This window comes from Bos indicus, chromosome 18, assembly GCF_029378745.1.
Source record: "Bos indicus isolate NIAB-ARS_2022 breed Sahiwal x Tharparkar chromosome 18, NIAB-ARS_B.indTharparkar_mat_pri_1.0, whole genome shotgun sequence".
Lineage (NCBI taxonomy): Eukaryota > Metazoa > Chordata > Mammalia > Artiodactyla > Bovidae > Bos > Bos indicus.
In genome coordinates, this window is record NC_091777.1 from 42,471,342 (window position 1) to 42,489,869 (window position 18,528).

An 18,528-nucleotide genomic window follows, 5' to 3' on the forward strand; every position below is an offset into this window, starting at 1 on the left:
CGCTAATAAGTACTTGTTTGTTGAACTGAAAAATCATTACCACAGAACACGTCAAGTAATGAAAGATGTTTTCCTTGGAGAAATGTTAAATACTTCACTTCTTTCACAAGGAATGAGTACATGTGTTTCCAAATAATACCCTTCTCCCCCTGCCCCCCCCATTTCATCAGAGAGTCTGAAGCTCCAGGACCTGATCTGAACAAGCTCGTGTGGCAGGGCTCTCAGAACCAAGAACACGCTGTTATTTTATTTATTTTCCTTTGCCCAGCTGACTCCGTGTTTGTTCTATTACTTATTCACCTAACCATCCCAGTAGGAACCTCAGGCACGTAGCTGAGTGTTCGTGCTGCCTTACTATTTTATACAGAAAAGCAAGAGAAAATACCACCATCGCAGTCTCATAGATTACCCCGGCATGGTCTTCACTAATATATATGAAAGAGCCATTTCATTCCAGGCCCAGAGCAGAAACAAAGGCAGGAAACGGAATGTCAAGAAAGGGGAACATTTCACCACAGGAAAACCCCTGGGAACCCCATCTTCTCTCCCAAATAGGAATCCTCACCCCCTTTCAAAAGCTCTTCCTTGGGCGGATGAGAAGTAATGACTGCATCTTAGGCAGTTCCGAGGTCTTTTAAGTGTTTCAAAATGTCTTTACCTGCAGGGAGTCCCACTGGGTAATTTGGGCTTTCTTTCCATGGGTGGCATTCTATGAGGACCGAGCCTGCCTTAAGACTATGGCAAGCTGACCCGGGAAAATCCAAAATGACTTCCAGGTAACCCTGTCTCACCAAACTCGGAGGAAAATGCGTATCACTTAGATGAAACACTCAAATATCAACCTGGCGTGGGGGTCAGTGCAGTCCTGGGTTTTCTCAGCATCACAAAGACTTCAAACATGGTGCTCAGTCCTGGCACACGCCTGCGACACCAGAGACAGTGCGCGTTCCTCCCCCCATCACAGAAACCATAATCCAGGGACAGAGACGTTGAAATTCTGGTCAAAACGGACACTCACAAAATGAAAACCTCTAAGGAGTAAGCAACGCACCCTTCCTTGGGCCCCTTCTCTCTGTCTCTCTTTTATTTTGTGCATCGTTTAAACAGATGCTGGGGGAGGGGAGGGGCGGTTACCGGAGAGGACATTAGATCTCAGCTGCAGCTCCAGAAAAAAACTGGTGTGCACCAACTTCTCCAAACTTGAAGACTTTCCATTCTCTCCCTGGGTTTTGTTTTCCTTTTTTAAGGGGAAGCAAATTTCAATCTGACTTCACCTGCCCTAAAGGTTGGTATTTTTTATCTGTGAATTCATAAATCTACCATAAATGACTCGCACGAACTCTCTTCCTTTGCCCTTCCCTGACGAGCCGCCACATTTTGGAATTGCTCTGGCTGACATTAGGCAATGTGCTTTCTCAGCAGTTATTTGGAAAGGGGAGATGACAACTACAAGAATTTCTCTGCAAAGGATGAGAGGGACTACTCAATGCCCATCTCCAAATAGCCAGAGCTCACGGAGGACAGGCGGGTCTCCTGGTGACTCCTTGAACTCTGTAAGCTACCTAACCAAGCTCCCGAGTCCCAACCAGGCATCTGCTGGCATTGCCAGGCCTCCAGCAGCACAGCCCCCTGCAGGTCAAGGGCAGGCACTGCCCAAGAAAATGTTGAACTTCAAGGGATAACCACTACGTGGTCAGGAAACTCCCAGCCTGACTCAAGGGCTCAAAAGGCCATCAAAGGAACACCATCTCAAGGACCCAAGCAGCAACTTGAACTCAAAGTCATCCATCTCTGGGAGGTCAAGTTCTGAACAAGACCCTCCTCCAGCCACCTGCCCAGGTGAGGCATCTGCGAGGGGCTCCAGACAGTCAGGCAGGTGATTTTTCTAATCTGAGTTATTTCCCTCTCTCTGTCTCTCTCTTACCAAAAAGCCAGAGCGGTGGCTGTGTCGCCCCTAGTGGGCTCCCACTGTACTAAGGGAGAAGGTGGACCTCACATAGCGAGAGGTAGCCCCTGGGGACTGCCACGGGATGCTCAGCGATGCATCCCCAGTGCTGCCCAGCATGGGGCATTGAGGGCTGGAGTTCCTGATGTGCTGTGCCCTGAAAACGGTGTCCCAACTTAAAAAAAAAAAAAAAATGTGGTTTTCTTCCTTCTCAGGAATTCTAATATTCAAAGCCTTTTTTCCACCTGCTAATTTTAGAAGTCCTGCTATTCTTTGGGAGGAGAATGGTGTGAAAATCAAGCATAGTATCCAAAAATAAAAGAGTAGATCTGTTTCAGGGCGTGCAGCATATTTAACTGAAAAGCAACTCCAGATATGCCACTTTCTATCGAGTCTTTAATACGTTTTCCAATTTTTCCAGAATATTTTAGCTTCAGAAAAGGCAAGGATGAACTTCCTAATCTATGAATATTTTTGCGACTGAAATGGGCACCCAAAATTATTTCTGGATTGTGAGTGGGGATCTTTTCAGAATGTGATGCCAGGTGATCACTCAGGATGTGAGTCACTGGTGCGCTTCCCAGGGCCGCACAAGATGGATTACAAGTTTCCCTTCGGGACCTGGAGCACGTTCCCAGGTGAGTGAACTGACACAGTGCTCTTTCTCCGTGGACCCTGAAGGTGGACTTCATGGCATGCTTTGCAAGTCTCCCATCTTCACTTGAAAAAAAAAAACAACTTGTGATCTAAGGAATTCATTTGTTCTAGACCCACCGAAACTGCGGAGTGGCTTGTGGTCCAGTCTGCCCTCCACTCCAGTTCTCAGGTCTGAAGCTCTCCTGAATGGCCCAACGTGATGACTAGGGGAGCTTAAAGAAAGGATACTGGAAGGCTACCTGAAGACCCCAGCCCACGACTCCTCCAGCCTAAGAAGCCAGAGATTTGTGACAGAAAGTTAGAACTGTGTGTCAAGCCCTTCATGCAAACAATAAATATTACTTCTGCTCATAATCGGACTTTTCTCCAGCATCGTCTTTGAATGTTGAACCTTTTTCAATTAATTAAAAACTATGCACTGCAGAGTGCATATTTTATCAGCCCTCAGCTGCTTAAGTGTCTAGAAAAGACCAGGCAGTTTTTCTTTCTTTCTTTCTTTCCTTTTTTTTTTTCCAGGCAACCCAGAGCAAGTACTTGCAAGGGTCATATCTTTTTAATTATCTTTTCTCTCTTTGATTAATTATTCCGTCTGACAATAGCGTGTTTCTAATGCTATTCACCTGCCTTTGATGATTGACAACTTTTCTGTCTGATTCAGAGCAAACAGCTGCTGCCACAATCTCCTAGCAACCCGGGTGTGATGGATGAGCCCCCAAGATGGATGGCTGCAATAAATCATGTCTCCAGCCATAAAACTGAGAAAAGGGGATAAGAAGAAAAGCGAACAAAAAACAAAACAAGGTTTCTTCCCGTGAGTGCACTCAGTTCCTTACCAATTACACCTGAAATGGACTTTGCACCTCTTAATAGCAAAGTTTTTCTAATCAGTAAAAATGGGATGATGCCATTTGTATCAAAGGTGTTTACAATTGTTCCTGCAAACTGGCACTTGTACTCCAATTACCTCCAACACTGCCCAAGTGCAAGGGCAGAGGATCAAAGTTTTGCTTTCTTCCTTGAAGTCTCGGCAAGAAACAATATCATCTTTCTATAGTCAGATGTGATTCCAGACACCAACAAAGGCCATATATCTGATTCCACCCAATTTTTGGCAGCAGCTGGACAACACCAAAAGTGACTCCTAAGTCAGCCTGTGCATAGTGTCAGGCTGCTAATAAAGTTATTTCAAAATAAACAGACACACACACACACACAAAGTTGCTGGAGTTGGTGAGTGAATACACCACATTCTCATTTCTTTCCTATTCACGGGAAATGCAGGCTTTTTAACACCTCAGGGAAAAGTTTGTCCAAGAAGCAGCAAGATATGAACATTCAGCCCTTCCACGAATTCTCGATTCTCATTTCTTTAGATAAAAAACGACCCCAGTCTAACTTTCTGTCCCATCATTTTTTAAAATTAATGTCCACACGATAAGTCATACAAGAAGCCCTAAATTTAATTAGCAGACCCAAATAAAGTCACATATTTAATAGAATGCCTGACAATTAAATTTGCTCTATCGGGGCTCTCCTACTGGAGGAGTCGAGCAGGAAGGCCAGCAGTTTCTGTTTCCCTTTTTCCACCGGGAAGCCGGCAGCAGGCCTCTAAAGCTGGACGGGGAATGGTTATTGATGCTTCCCAGCAGCTGGGGGCCTGGGAGAGCCAGCCTGCGTCCCTAAGTCCTTCCAGTAGGTGGGGGTGTCCTGGAGCAGAGCTCAGGGTGCAAAAGAACCAGGAGGGATTAACCGTCTGGGCCTGGAAACAGCTGTCCACATCAGTCCTGCGAGGGTGGGAGGCGGGGTCTGCAGGGGGCCTACGGAGGGTGACCCAGTGCAGACACAAAAGGGGGGAGGCTGCTGGGAGCAGGGGTAGGGGTAGATCATTTTTTATCTGAAATATTCCTGGGACGTGGAAGTCTATGTTTCTTCATTCTCACACAGCTAACCAAGCCAATCGGTAATTTTTTTTTTTTTTAATAGTTATATTGTGCTAAGCTTTGTGGATACAGATTTTTATTTTTTTCAAGCATGTCACCGAGTTTTAAAAAAATCAGACAAGGGTCCTGGCTTCGGCAACTACGGCTCTGTTTATATTTTAATGTTTCGTACATGACTGCCTCTGTCGGGGAAGAGAGAGGGAGAGAAGGAGAGAGAAAGAAGTTGCCTGTTAGTGTAAATCACAGATACTTCATTTTCCCCAGTGTCCTTGGAAATTATTCAAAATTAAACCGTCCCTCCTTTACGGGAGGGGGGTGTCTTCTATACTGTAAATGGGAGGGACTGCATCTGGTCAGCAGCAATGATAACCCAAGGCCAATCGATGGAAACACACACACACACAGGCCCCTACCCAGCCTCGGCTCGTCCAACTCTCAAGTTACAGGTTTACATGGCAAGTCTAAATAATATTCAAAATGATAAATGGCACCCTAAGCCCGGCATCCACCATCAATCTTTTTTTAAGGAACATCCATCTTCAATAACGCATGTTTGAATCATGTGAAGCCAGGAGCCCTGAGATTCATTTATACCACCCCTCACAAGCCAGGGCGGCTGAATGATACCTGTCAGCTCTGCTTGCTCTTTTTTTTTTTCCCTTGACTACTAAAAGGGGGGGAAAAAGAGAAAAGGAATGCGGGGGGTGGGGGGAGTCAGAAGAGCCTCAGAGGCTGAGCAGTGTGGTTTAGCAGATAATATTAAAGAACATAACCTCGGCGGTGCCTCTGCCAATCTCGTGCCCGCCACGCCACACACCCAGCCATCCATACAAGCAGGTTCTCCTCCCCTCACCCTGCATCTTCTCCCTCCTCCCTCTCCCTCCGCCAAATCAGCAGTGCTCTCTCTGCAAGCCAGCGGTACTGTGTACAGTGGGAGGACGAGGAGGCTGCATCACACGGACCAGGCTTCCCTCCCCTCCCCGTTGTCTGGCTGGGGCCCATATGATAAATGACATATGTCATTCTGTCAGGAGGGAAGGGTGGGTCAGTGATGTATGACTCCGCTGAAAAGGAAATCGACTCTTTGGCATGGCGCAGCTCTTCACCGGGATCTAGTTTCAGAACTCTGAAATGAATTCTCCGACGTTTCAAGTGCATACTTAGGGCAGGCTGATGGGAGGCCTGGGGAAATCACACTTTATCCTCCCCCTGCCCTTCCGATGGCAAGGGAAGAAAAAAAAAAAAAACGCTTCTGCCACTGGATACCTGCAAAAGGCCACGCGCGTGTCAAAGTCCCCAGCAGTCACACACCACGGGTTATTAAAAAATGTGACTTTGGGGAAAAAAAAAAAGGGAAAAGAAATGAAGCGGAGTAAGGTTAGTCCTTTTATTTATTTATTTTTTCATGGCAAAGGGCTGACACAAAAGCAAGATAAAAATTAGCATGTTTGAAGTAATCGTCCGCAGCTTGACATCTGCATAGTAAATTTTAAAGGAAAAAAATGTGTCAGACAGCCCAGAGCCGCTTCGCCCTCCCCCCTTTCATTAGCTCACTGCCAGGGTGGCGCTGCTGAACCTCATTACGGCAAGAGGATTTATGAAGCTGAACCCAATGGCAAAGAAAAGGCATCTGTCAATAATTGTAGGGAGCTGCACTCACAGCTTTGAAATCTCATTAAGTATGCAGTTATCAGGCATAAAGATCAAAAACATTACTCAACTCCGACAGAATCTTATGGAGGAACATTAATTAGCAACAGGCCTACAGTACAAAAAAAAAAAAAAAAAACACACAGACTTCCTCTCACACCTGCCCAACCCACAAACCTAAAGCAACACTCCCCCTCCCGCCCGAAAAAAAATAATTCCCGGCATCTGAGGCTGATCAAGAACATGAAACAAGAGAGACACACACAGAAAGGAGGAGAGGGAGGGAAGGGGTGGGCGGCGGGCAGGGAGGGAGGGAGGGGAGGGAGGGGAGGGCGGGGAAATTCGGTTGAGAAAGGCTTGGCGGTGAGGAGAGAAAAGGAAGAAGCTGTCAAACTTGAGAAGGATGTCAGCGCTGGCCCTGATTACAGGGGCCTATGGAGTTCTCAGACCTTTTATCATCCTCGCCATCAAAACCAGCCGGGAGTCACCGCAGGAGAGCTGATGGCTGGCCCACTGCAGCCCAGGTCCACGCTGGGACCCCAGACCCGGTCCTCGGCCCCTGCTCACCTTGGCAGGCCGGGATGCTAGGCCCGATGCCCAGGAGACAGGCCCTGCCCAGCGGCATTCTGCAGCACCCCCACTTCCCTGCCTGGTCTGCAGCCAGCCAGCCCGAGAAAGCAAGGGCCAGACCCGCTCCCCAGGCCTTGGGCACAGGCTAGGGAACCACTGCTGTCAATGAATCTCAGCGCCGTCTGCAAACACCTTTCTCTTCCTCCAGAGAAGAAGAGGATCCGCTTCTCACACATCCACTCTGGCTTATTTTATTTCTGCGTATGCTGATTTACAGACTTGGTCTCTTACAACACACCGAAAAACAAAATATAAAAGCAGAGAATTCACATTCAAGCCGTCAGGCCAACATCGGGGCAGGACACCTCTTGACCTTTGTAGCACGCAGGACAGAGCGCAGCTGATGATGGGGTCAAATGTCCCTGCTAGGGTGACTCCAGGTTATCCATAGGGGGAAAATTAAATAACAGGGTTCCTCTCCCACCACATCCTCCACCTTCTGCAAGAACAATTCGCTTGTGTTTGGAAACATTCCACAAGAATTGTGTGCTCAGAGTCTCAGGCAAACTTATGCCCTATGGTGGCTTGATCCAGGGTAGGTACACAGATATGTGTGTGTATGTGTGTGTGGTGGGGAGTGGAAATGTCAAAAGATCACATGTTTCGGTCCAACAGGCAACGTTGGCCAACTCTGTGGTGGGATGTGCAACAGTCAGGCACAGTCCTCAGATGCCCCATGAAAGGTGTCTAACAGTAGCAATAGTAATAATAATAAAGCATGTATTCTGTGCTAATTTCCTTTATTGCACTGTTACATAAAGGTGGCTTTTTCTTGTTACCCATAAGCACATGCTCCTATATTCTCTCTCTCTCAGACACACACACACACACACACACACACACACACACGCATGGCACTTCCCATAATCCCACACCATGAGGATAAGAAAAGCTATAGCACAACATCTCCTCTGATCTGAAATCTCTACCATCACTCTTCTCTGAGCTCTTCTTCCATTCCTACATCTCTTACTTCATTCCATAGGCCCTCCTAACTGTTTACCTCTCACCTCTCCAGAAGTTAATGGTTACCTTTTCTTCATTAGCCACATCTTTAAGGAAAGGGGAATTAAGATTCCTAGGCAATCAGCCTGGAGACCCCTTCAAGCCAAGGCCCATCCTCTCCAATCACTGACTTTCCTTTGGAATATCAATGAACACATCTCAGATAAATTGTCACCTATGACCGAGAAGAGTTGAGAACACTTGTCTATAAACCAGACTTGACGAGAAGGAATTTTAGCAGGAGTGTTACAATAAGGTGTTTATATTTTTTATGTGCTTACCATATTACCTTTATTATGTGTAACATCAAAGTGATTATAGCAATTACATCTAACAGAATTAATTACAGAACTTCCCATCATCCTGGGATACATAATGCATTAGAGGTAAGGCAAAGAAAGAAAACATCTTGATTGTAGTAACTAACTATTGTTGGTGTGTATTTTCCCCGGCAGCAATGCCAAACCAACAGCAGCTTTCAGGACGATGGAGAGGGAGAGTTTTAATTGGAAAATGAGGTATATTTTCTTTAAATTAAGTAACGCTTTTGCCTAATGATATGTTGGTGCTATTGGACATGTAAAATCAATTTCATTTTTTAAGTATAAATCTTTAAAAGGTGCTGGTTAATCCACCCAACCAGTGTTACTACATAAAGGAGAAAGCACATGGGTAAAAGACTTACAAGTCTTTACGTATGCAAAATAAATTCACTCAAGGCTTCATTAATATTAATTTAAATTCAAAACCCATTTACATTAAATTGTTCATTAAAAATTGCCTATTTTATGCAACATGCATTTCTCAAAGAACTCAGAGGAAACTGAATACATAGGACTAGATTTAATGATGGGGATAGAAAATCAAAAGTAAATGAATTGGAGTCATTTCATGTATATTACCAAACAGCCCTTTACTCTCCAAGGGATGGGTTCCAGTTTGGGGGACAGACAAGCTTTCAGAGTAGTTTGTTTTCTGCTACTATAAACTTGCAAACCTGACCTTCTGGTCTACCCAAGAGAAAGACGAAAACAAGAGACACTGGTGGAATGGAAACCAGACTGGGGAAGGCAGCAGGTACCACCGAGAAGCCCACCTGGACTCCGAGCATTGGCAGTTAGGCTTGCTCTCTAAAAAGGTACATGAATGAGCATTTGTTAGCACCCATCTTGGCCCAGAATTAGTAGTTTCTCTCCCCGATTCACTCCGCCCCCTGCAATCCTTTATTCCCAAAGCAAGGGAATCAGGAAGATGATGACAAGGAGTTGGTAAGTTCCTTGCTTTGGCTCCCAACCCTCGAAGACAATCTGAACTTACACTGTTTCCCCAACAGCTGTTCTGGATGAAGAAAACACAGTCATAATTAATAACATGTGTCCTGACAGTATGAATTAATAATTTATCATTAAGCCCAAACAAATTTAAATTATTCTTCAAGAGCCACACCTTAGCACACTTGAGAAAATAAGGTAAGGAGAGGGTCAAAAAGTCCAGGTAACGTGACCTTTAGAGAAATGCTCCCCCTGCCCCATATGTCTCTCGGGCCACTTTTGTTGAAATACTAAAATAATTTACAAAATTGAAAGTAACTAAGCCCAAGAATCTAAGTGCTGATCAAATCAAGTGTATGTGCTCAAAATGTCTTCTTTTTTAAATGGGGCTTATAAAATATTCAATATTTGGTCAAGGACACTATGTAATCTTTCTAATAAAGATTCCTAAATGTGGAGTATGACAGTTGTTCAGGCAAGTGGTCATAAGAAGATTATGTTCTATTACTGGTGTTTTTTCTCAGCTTCTAAAACTGCATAGCATGTTTCTAGTCACAAACAGTAACCTGAATTTTTACACCCATGTCTAACATAAATGTTTACAAATGTTGAAAAATTAAGAGAAAGCTACCAAATCTATGTATCCATTCCTTACAATCAGGTATAAGACTCAAGAAAGACAGGAAAAAAAACATATTCATAGCCATTGTTTAGTAGGATTTGAAAATTAATTTAATGACTAACTGCAAATACTGGAAACTAGAATTAATCTGTCTGAATTTTTTTTTAAGGCTTACAGACATTTAAATGCATGTATCAGGACACTTTATCAACCTAACATAAAATTGTCATCTTATCTTATTATATGACTATTTTATGCATGTGTCAAAAGAATTTAAAAATGACTGCCTGTCTATTGAGTCTAATTACAAGTGCACATTATCTGTCTCGATGTACCAGTCCATATCATTGTTACCAAATACAATATATTGTATTCACCTTTCATTTTTTAACTTTAGACAGAGAAACCGCAATTTGGAACATAACTAGAACACGTACACACACTGAACACCTGAGAAGGTCCAGCGTGATACCACCGCTATGTTCTGTCCTGTTTCCCTACAGGCTACGGGGTGAGGTTCCAGGGGTGTTACAAAACAGCTTCTCTGAAAGGCCTCCCAACCTGGACTGGATGCAGACAAACACAGAAAGTAGACACACACCCTACCTTTTTTTTTTTTTTTTTACTACAAGACTAAAGCTATTTTTATAGTTTGTCCAGTGATAGGCAGGAATAAAAATGGGCCAGCAGGAAAGCCTCACAAACTGTGCTCGGCTAACTGGCCTGCTCCTGTTATTAAAGATGGCTGTGGGGCACCCACCCGAACCAGGACTCCCATCCTCTCCCTGCTCCTTCCCTGCTTGCATCTGCAGCCCTAGCCCCAGCCTGGCTCTGCCAGATGCCAGGAAAAAGGAAAGATGCCACGTTGCCCTCCAGAAGCTGATCCTTCCCCTTCCAGAATCCCAGAAGTGGAGGGCGGGGAATCAGGGGTTTTCATTCTGGGAACTCACCTGGGTTTCACGGCATTTCCCCTGGCCCTGAGCAGTCACCTTTCATTCTAATCACTTTACAAAACAATCTTTAGTTTAAAAAAAGAGGGAAAACGCAGACTTGTGAGGCAATTTGGGGAATAACTGCTGATACATCAGTTATTGACTACCTGGCTCCTGCTTATGAGCGCGCTCAAGGCAAAACCGAGAACAAAATGACAACATCAGCCGCTCACAATCAAGGCTGGCCCTGGAGAGCACTGAAGCTCTAACTGACAGTTGTCAAGATAATGGGGGCACAGCAGCCAATTCTGGAAGCTTCTCTCCCCTACGTGGACGTCCAGGGGAATGGCCTTGGCTCCTGCCCTCTTTGTTTCTCTCCTCCAGCTTCTCAGTTTCTCTTTTTTAAAATTTACATTGTTCCTTTCGTTTTGTAGGAAAAGGGGGGAGGGAGAATCACAGAGTGACCAAAAACAGTCATTTTGTCACCTTGCTACCGGGTAGAATGTCTATCCAAAGGAGAGATGTGTGGCAGGTTTTGAGAGCAAATGAATTCCCAAAGCTGAGGCCGAAATGCCTTCCTGAATGATCCATGTGCTTCCAAGAGGGAAAAGCTCCTCTCCGGAGCTGCCTGATATGTGGACGAGACTTAGGAAGGTTAGGATGGTGGTACGTGGGCCTCGCCACGTGTGCCATCTTCTAGTTCGTCCATGTCTACCCACAAAGTAAAACCTCCAGGCCTCGCCACCACAAGCTCAACCTATTCCTTGGGGACCCGCAGTGATTTGTTACTCCAGCAGGTCCTAAGGGGTCCAAACCACTTTGCCAAAAGTCAAGACGCTTGAAGGTTTACCTTTGCAATACAACTGCCTAAGAACTCCTTGGACGGTTTTTCTCTTTCACCAAATAAGACTCAAAAGGTCAATGACAAGTTGTTGTTGTTTGTTGGATTTTCTTTCCTTTTTTTTTTTTTTTTTTTTGGCCAGGGGCGGGAGGAGTTTAGGCAAGGGCTTATTAAGATTTTACACTTCCTTCCAGAGAACAAATAAGAATAGAACGAGATCTGCTATTAAGTATTGCTTGAACTTCTTTTCTGCTATTTTCAAAAAACATACTTACTGAAAAACAAACATTACGCGTAGGAGAGAGACAAAATGGTCGTTTTACCTGAAGGACACTGGCCTCTGTCACCCCGCTGCTCTCTGAGCTTCTACGGGTAACGACATTTGTCCAGCACAAACGTATAGCCCTTTGAAATTACACGCCTGGAGAAAGGAAACTCCTGCCCAGGTTTCTCCTTGGCAGGTGAAGAAATTTCTCTCTTCCCTTTGAGAAAAGACACTCAGCCATGCATAATTTCTATCAAAAAGAGAAAATCCTGAAGTGCAGAAATACGTCTTTTCAGGGATTCTTGGAGCCTGCCTTGGCCTTCTGGAGAGCAGCGCTACATTTGGCCTAGATGTAAAAACTGTGCACCTGTGTGCTACGTCTGCACACTCTCCCCAGCTCTCAGCCCTTTGTGGTTGTTATTCTACCCCAGACCATTAAAAGGGCCCTAATTCCTATGACATGATTATCCAGGTACCAAAGCCCATTTGTCACCTGCAGCAGAAAATTGAGTTAATGCACAACTAAAGGCAGCCAGGACTGTGTAATATCAACTTGATTACATCAAACTAGCTGCAAACCTAATTCTGCGGGATGACACTGCGTCGAGCTTGTCATCTCCAATCATTAAAGCTGTCAGAAATCCATCAGGTTTACAGCTAATTAGGTGAACACTAATGAAGCTGGCAAAACAACTTTTCTTTTTTTATGGCTGAGCGGACCTTTCAGTTTGGAGGGGGAAAAAAATTCTTGAGTCTTCTCAAGGTTGCTGGGACTGGATTTCCAGTTACCAATCAGCAGACATCTTTCTTTTTCCCACTCTCTTTCTCTATCAGTACAAAGCAATCAATTTGTCATCACTCCCAGTATGCCACAAAAGCAGGCATGAACCTTATAACTTGCAGCTGTGAGAACTGAAAAAGGAGGAAAAAAAGAAAAGAAAAATGGGAAGTTTTTTGCCCATCCAAACAAACAAACAAACAAACTCACACAGCACACATACTGGCCTGTGTATACTTATCACCAGCCTGGATGTGGAAGGTTTTTTTTTTTTTTTTTATTCCTCCACTCTTAAATAAGTAGCCCTTCAGACATTCCCCACCCCCTCCTCCACACGTCCATTAGGCAGAGGCATTCTGATAAAGTAAATCCAAAACCAGGGTATGGGAAAGAAAAAAAGCACTCACGCTGCCAACTTCTGATTGACCATTAAGCTATTGATGAATGTGCCTGTCAGGAGAGAGACAATTAAATCAAATATGAAACAAAGTCGTTTTGACGGGTCATTTTGATAGAGCAAAACCATTCTTCCAGCTCCTATTAGTCCTGCAGTCAAGTTTTTATATAATGAACATTTCTTAACTGACCTGAGATTTCCTGGCTGGCATTTTTTAAAGGTGCAAAAAGGTTAGTGAACAGGTTGCTTTAAAAAAAAATAAAACCAACAGCATACTTCCTCCTCCCCCTCTAATATTTTTAGCAGAAAGTTATCAAATACGAGTCTCAGATTGGCAAGGTGGAAGAGAAAGATGAAGCAACGGCGGAGAGGGCTCTAAACCAAATGTAAAGATGTGATCACATATGGTTCATTTGATTGAGGCAGAGAGATACCTTCAAATGTACATCCAAAAAGGAAAGGAAAAAAAAAATTTCAAAGACTGGAAGCAGCCCAAGACACTCCTACTGTCCAACTTTGTAAAGGAGTCCTCCAAACTTTGAGAGTTTATTTTGAGTAGATAAGCTCATTGCTTGAGCTTGGAATTTAAAGTAGAAGATGGGATGGGCAAAAAAGCACCAGCCAGAAGGTGACTTGAGAGGTGGCACCCTCCCTACAACCACGACTGTGATTTTCAAACTTTGTAAATTTGGGTAACTCTGAGGAGAGAGCAAAATCGGCAACATATGCCCCAAACCAAGTCTGTTTTCTTCAACAATTTCTTTTGGACACTAACAGGTCAGTACATTTCTGGGAGAAGAAAGAACAGCGTTCTCTCTCTGTGACCCTGTGTGAGAAGACTCAAGTTCAGAGTGCAGCCAGTGTGTGAGCTCCACTGGCAATGCCCGCTGAAGCCATGGAAGTGACCACCACCATCATTCCCACTGCCACTACAGGCACTCACCGGTGGCATGGTTACAGTGCCTTCATTCCAGAAGGGCGCCAGGCAAAGCCCTGACCCTGCTCCCTGTCCTCCCTTCTTCCACAAAAAGAACAGAAAAGAAAGGAAGAGAAGAAAAAAAGAAATGAACCTCCACGCAACCCTCCCCTTCAGGCAGCATCTGAACCTCTGCACATCTGAGTGTTACTCATATCAAAATACATCCCGTCCATATGTGGTCCTCTCAGCAGTCCGCCCCAAATCCCAGAAGTTGCACTGACAGGGCCCGAGTGACGTCACAGAGCTTGGCCTCACCATTTCGAGTGATTTATTGATGTTTATTGGGAATGAATAGATCAAAGGCAGCAGCATGACGGGCGATCAATCAGTCATCAAATCAAGGGTGGCAAAGGGCCAGAAACCCTTCTTCCAAGCAACATGCCCCCAACTGACATTATTGCAAAATAATGTTATGTGTGTGGGTTTTGTTTTGCTTTCAATGATGCTTTTTCCAGAAAAGAAAAAAAAAAAAAAAATCGGCTCAGTCTTAACAGGAGTTGACACTCCTGGGAAAAAAAAAAGAGAGAAAAAAAAGGAGCGGGGTGGGGGGGTGGTGGGGGGCGGCGAAGAAAGTACTCAGATACGTCCCAGAACTAAGTGCCAGGAGGAAATGAGGATGGGAGAAGCAGTAGAAGGAGAAGGTGGGGGTGAGCGAAAACAAACCAGGGTAAAGAGAACGCCAGCATCTAACATCGCCTTGACAGTCATCTGACAATACCCAGACCCTGTGCGCTCTGGTTTCCACCGCTGTGCCCGGTTTGGGCCCAATAAATGAAGAATCAATCGGATTAGCAGTAAGGTGGCCAAAGGGACCCACTCGCTCACTCGTTCGCTCTCTTTCGCTCGGCAGACACCGGGCAGTCCCCCGCCGGCCGGCCGCGAGAGGACACAGAAGGTGTCCCGGGGAACTCAGGTGACCCCGCCCGCCCCCCACAGAAAGAGACAGAAGAGGGCTCCTTTCCACCCCCTCGGCGGCCAGGCGGGGAGCAGAGGAGGCAGGACTCAGCCCCGCTCAGTTCGCCGCGGGCGAGCGCGGTTCCCGAAGTGGGTGCGAGCGGGAAGGGGAGCAGGGGGGCGGCGGCAGAGCGCAGCGGGGCGTCCGGGGGGCGCCGGTCCGCGAGGCGGGCGCACGCACCAGACAGGAGAGCGGTGAGAAAGCCCGGCGCCCCGGAGTTACTCTGCGTGGCCAGAGCGAGAGGGGCAAGGAGCGGGGCAAGGAGCGGGGCAAGGAGCGGGGTCGCCGCCGGCTGGAGACGCGGGGCGAGGAGAGGAAGAGGAGGCGGAGAAGAGGAGGAAGGGGAAGCGGCTCGTACCTGCTGCGCGCCGGGGCGCCTGCTGCTTCCTCCTCGGCATGATGCTCCTCCGGCGACTGCCACTGCCGCCGCCGCCGCCGCCGCCGCCGCTGCCGGGCTGAGAGGGAGGGAGGGAGGGGCGGCGGGCCCGCGGGGGGGCGAGGCGGGCCGGCTCTCAGCCTCCCCCCCGGAGAGCGGCCGCCCGCAGGATGCTGCTGCGCCCCGGCTCTCCGCGTCCCCCCCGCTCCGCGCTCCGCCGCGATCCCCGAACGTGCGGAGGGAAGAAGGAGGGCGGGCGAGGGAGGCGCGGGGAGGGAGGAGCGCGGGGGGAGGAGGAGGCAGAGGAGGAGGAGGTGGTGAAGGAGGAGGAGGAGGAGGAGGAGGAGGACCGCGCTGCCGGCGGAATGGGAAGTTTGACAAATCGCTCCAGAGGCCGGAGGAGGAGGGGCGGAGAGGAGCGGCAGCCCTGCCCCCCCACCCCCCGCCCCGTCCCCAGACGAGGTGCGCGGGGTTCGGGGCCGGGGGGCGGGGAGTGGGGGGAGAAGGCGGGCAGAGGGGTGGGAGGAGGCGCACCGGAGCGGCCCCGGCCGGTGAAGCCCGGGTCCCCGCCCCCGGGCAGGAGGGTCACGGCATCGGTGGGGGCGCTCAGCCGCCGCCGCCGCCGCGGCCCGGGGCTCAGCGGTCCAGTCTTCTGCCCGCGGCGCGGCTGGAGCGGCGGCGTCGGCAACAGGCAAGCTTAAAGGAAAAGGAGATGATCGTGTCACTCGCCCGCCCGCGGGGGCGCCGCGCCCCCACTCCCGGCCCCGAGCCTGTCTAGGACCCCCGCCCAGTCCTGGGAGGGGGTGCCGCCCCTCCGCCTCCGCCCCTTGCGCGCACGCAGGGGCGCGGCGCCGGCTCGGCCGAGCCTGTCCCGGGGCACTAGCTACTCCCGCCTGCCCCTCTTCCCCACCCGGCCTCGCCCCCTGGCTATCCCCCGCTGCCACTCCCGGGCCGTACTCCTTTCCACATGCCGCGTCCAAAGCCCCCAGCTCAGACCCCGGGCCTGGGCCCGCGCACCCCGGGGATGCCAGGGCCCGCGGGCGGGCGCCGGCGCCCTCGGGGGAGGAGGCGGGCGCGGGTTGGAGCGGGTGGGGGCTGCTCTCAGACCCCGCGCGCCTCCCGAGCTCCTCCCCCGGGACCCGCCGCCGCCACTTCCCCCAATTTTTTTTTTTTTTTTCCCGGGCAAACTTTCCCGGGCCCGTCCCGGGGGTGGGCGAGGGAGGGGGTGCCTCTTAAGTTTCCTCTCCAGACTGGGAAGATCACGGTACCTCCACCCCGTCCCTCGCCCCCTAGGCGCCGGACCGCGCCCCCAACCACGGGCTCTGGCAGATCTGAGGGCGGGACGGGGGCGGGGGCAGGAGCTCAGACTCTCAAGCCCATCCCCCGCTCCGGGGCGCCCCGAGAGGGGCTACCGCGCCCAGTGCCTGGCCTTCCGGCAGTATTGGGCAAAAAGAATTGATTATTGATTGGGTGATTGGGGTCGCCGAGGCTCGGGCCAGCCCGGCGGATCGTGGAGAGGAGGAGCTGGCAGGGCTGAGTTGGCAGCGGGGCAAAGAGGGCTCACTTACTGGCGGCCGCGAGGGCGCGGGTGGGCCGGAGCTCAATGGGACGACCCCAGGGCAGCGGCGGCTGAGCGGGAGCCGGAGCCGGAGCGGCGCGGGCGGCGGCGCATCGATGCGCTGCGGGCTCGATTGCGTCTCCCTGGGCCAGCTCTTGGGCCGGGAATGGGGCGGCAGCGGCGGGGCTGGCTCCGGGCGCTGCCGGGCGGCGGTGGCGGGAGTGCGGGGGCGGCCGCCAGACCCACGGCCCCTTAGGCGGTGCTGCTTCTGGGCGCGCCGCTGGGGCCCTGGGAGTACCCTGTGAGCCGCGTGCGAGAGTCCGGGCGAGGGCCGAAGCCCCGCGCCCTGGGACTGACTGCCTGAGCGCTCTGGGAGCTGCAAACCCCGGCCTTCTCCCGTCTTTCCCTACCACCACCCCCCCCCCCTTATGTTTCTTTTTTAGTCTCTTTCCTCTCTTCTTCTGCCCCCTCTTCTCTTTATTTTTTCCTTGTGATTGTTTTTTGCAAGTTTGTTTTAAAAGTTCACAGGCATACTTTCTTTTCTTTTAGACCAGGAGACCTCGATCTCACCCTGACGGTAAGATCAAAAGTCTCCGCTCGCCCCCAGCCTGCGGGCTTGGGCTCGGTCCAGACGCCTCCCTGAATGCAGATGTGCTGCCGCCGTCCTCCGGGGCTATAAAGCCGCCTCCTGCGCCTTGGCGTGCGCAGGAGCGCACGGAGTTGCGGGATGCGGACCCTGGGCGGTTGCGGGGAGTTGGAGTTTGGCTGCAGCTGGGCCCCGGGCTGGCCTCGTGCGTGGGGCGGGCGCGTGGCGCGGAGTTGGTGCCTGCGGCCGCAGAGGCCAGAGCAACTGCCCCTCCAGGCCCGGGAGACGCGGCCGTGGGGCGTGAAACGCTTCTTGCGAAGGAGAAAACGGTGAGTTGGCAGACGCCGCCCGCGGCCTCAGGATTCTAGGATTCTGGTTGCGGCACTGATCACCACTTGCCTGAAGGAGAGTAGGCGCCGCGGGAGGTCACCTCCTGCCGCCCTGACTCACCTTCCACACGCCGAGCGCCCGCTTGGGTCCACGGGTTGTAGCGAGTGCACAGCACTGAGCACCGTGCACGGAAGGCTGAGACTTTCGCCCTGGCTCGTGCTCCCCCTCCTCCTCTCCTTCCCGGCGCAGCTTTCCAAATCTCAGTTCCCTCCGCCCTCTCCCCCTGTCGGCCGTGGCCTGAGCTCCGGTCTCAGCGTAGCCCGCAGCCACCGCCCGATCGCTGCCTCGCCCTCCCCCGCTCAGGCACTGCGCGCAGTGCGATCCGCCCCAACATCTGTCCGTCCAACCATTGGCGCATCCATCAGTGTCAATGAGCTGCACATCGCCGCGACAGCCCGTCACGCACAACACGGGCTATGCGGGGTGCATATTGCGACCGCGCTACTTTGCCGGGGCACGAAAACAAGGTTCCGGTCCGGCTTGGCACAGCTTGGAACCCTGATCTCTACGGGGATCTTTTAGCTACACCTACCCAGTTTAATATCGGGATCTCTAAACATGATTAGTTTTGCAGGCCATTCTAGGGATGGGACAGGTGCAGGGGAACAGTGTCAACCAAGCCCTTGCATTCTGCCAAGTTCTCTGCCCCTTTTCTGTGGACTGGGTGTGGCATAGGAAAGAAGGGAGGTAGGTTTCCCAAATCCGCAGCAAGCACGATATAGACCTGGAAGCTACCTCAGCTCCGTGGCTT

General features: G+C 49.9%; 1 protein-coding gene and 1 long non-coding RNA gene across 2 annotated transcripts in view; one reads left to right on the plus strand and one right to left on the minus strand.

Annotated features, from left to right (window-relative positions):
* TSHZ3 (teashirt zinc finger homeobox 3) overlaps positions 1–16,313 on the minus strand; it is a 70,686-nt gene extending 54,373 nt beyond the window's left edge. The window contains exons 1-2 of the mRNA XM_019979980.2: positions 16,201–16,313; positions 15,226–15,939 (exon numbers count right to left, since the gene is read on the minus strand). Coding sequence (XP_019835539.2) covers positions 15,226–15,265 — 40 coding nt within the window. The 5' untranslated portion in view covers positions 15,266–15,939; positions 16,201–16,313. The remainder of the gene's footprint in view (positions 1–15,225; positions 15,940–16,200) is intronic.
* Positions 16,314–16,404: 91 nt separating this feature from the next.
* The window catches only part of LOC139177096 (uncharacterized), a 39,749-nt gene continuing 37,625 nt past the window's right edge, over positions 16,405–18,528 (plus strand). The window contains exon 1 of the long non-coding RNA XR_011561526.1: positions 16,405–17,716. This is a non-coding gene — a long non-coding RNA (uncharacterized lncRNA). The remainder of the gene's footprint in view (positions 17,717–18,528) is intronic.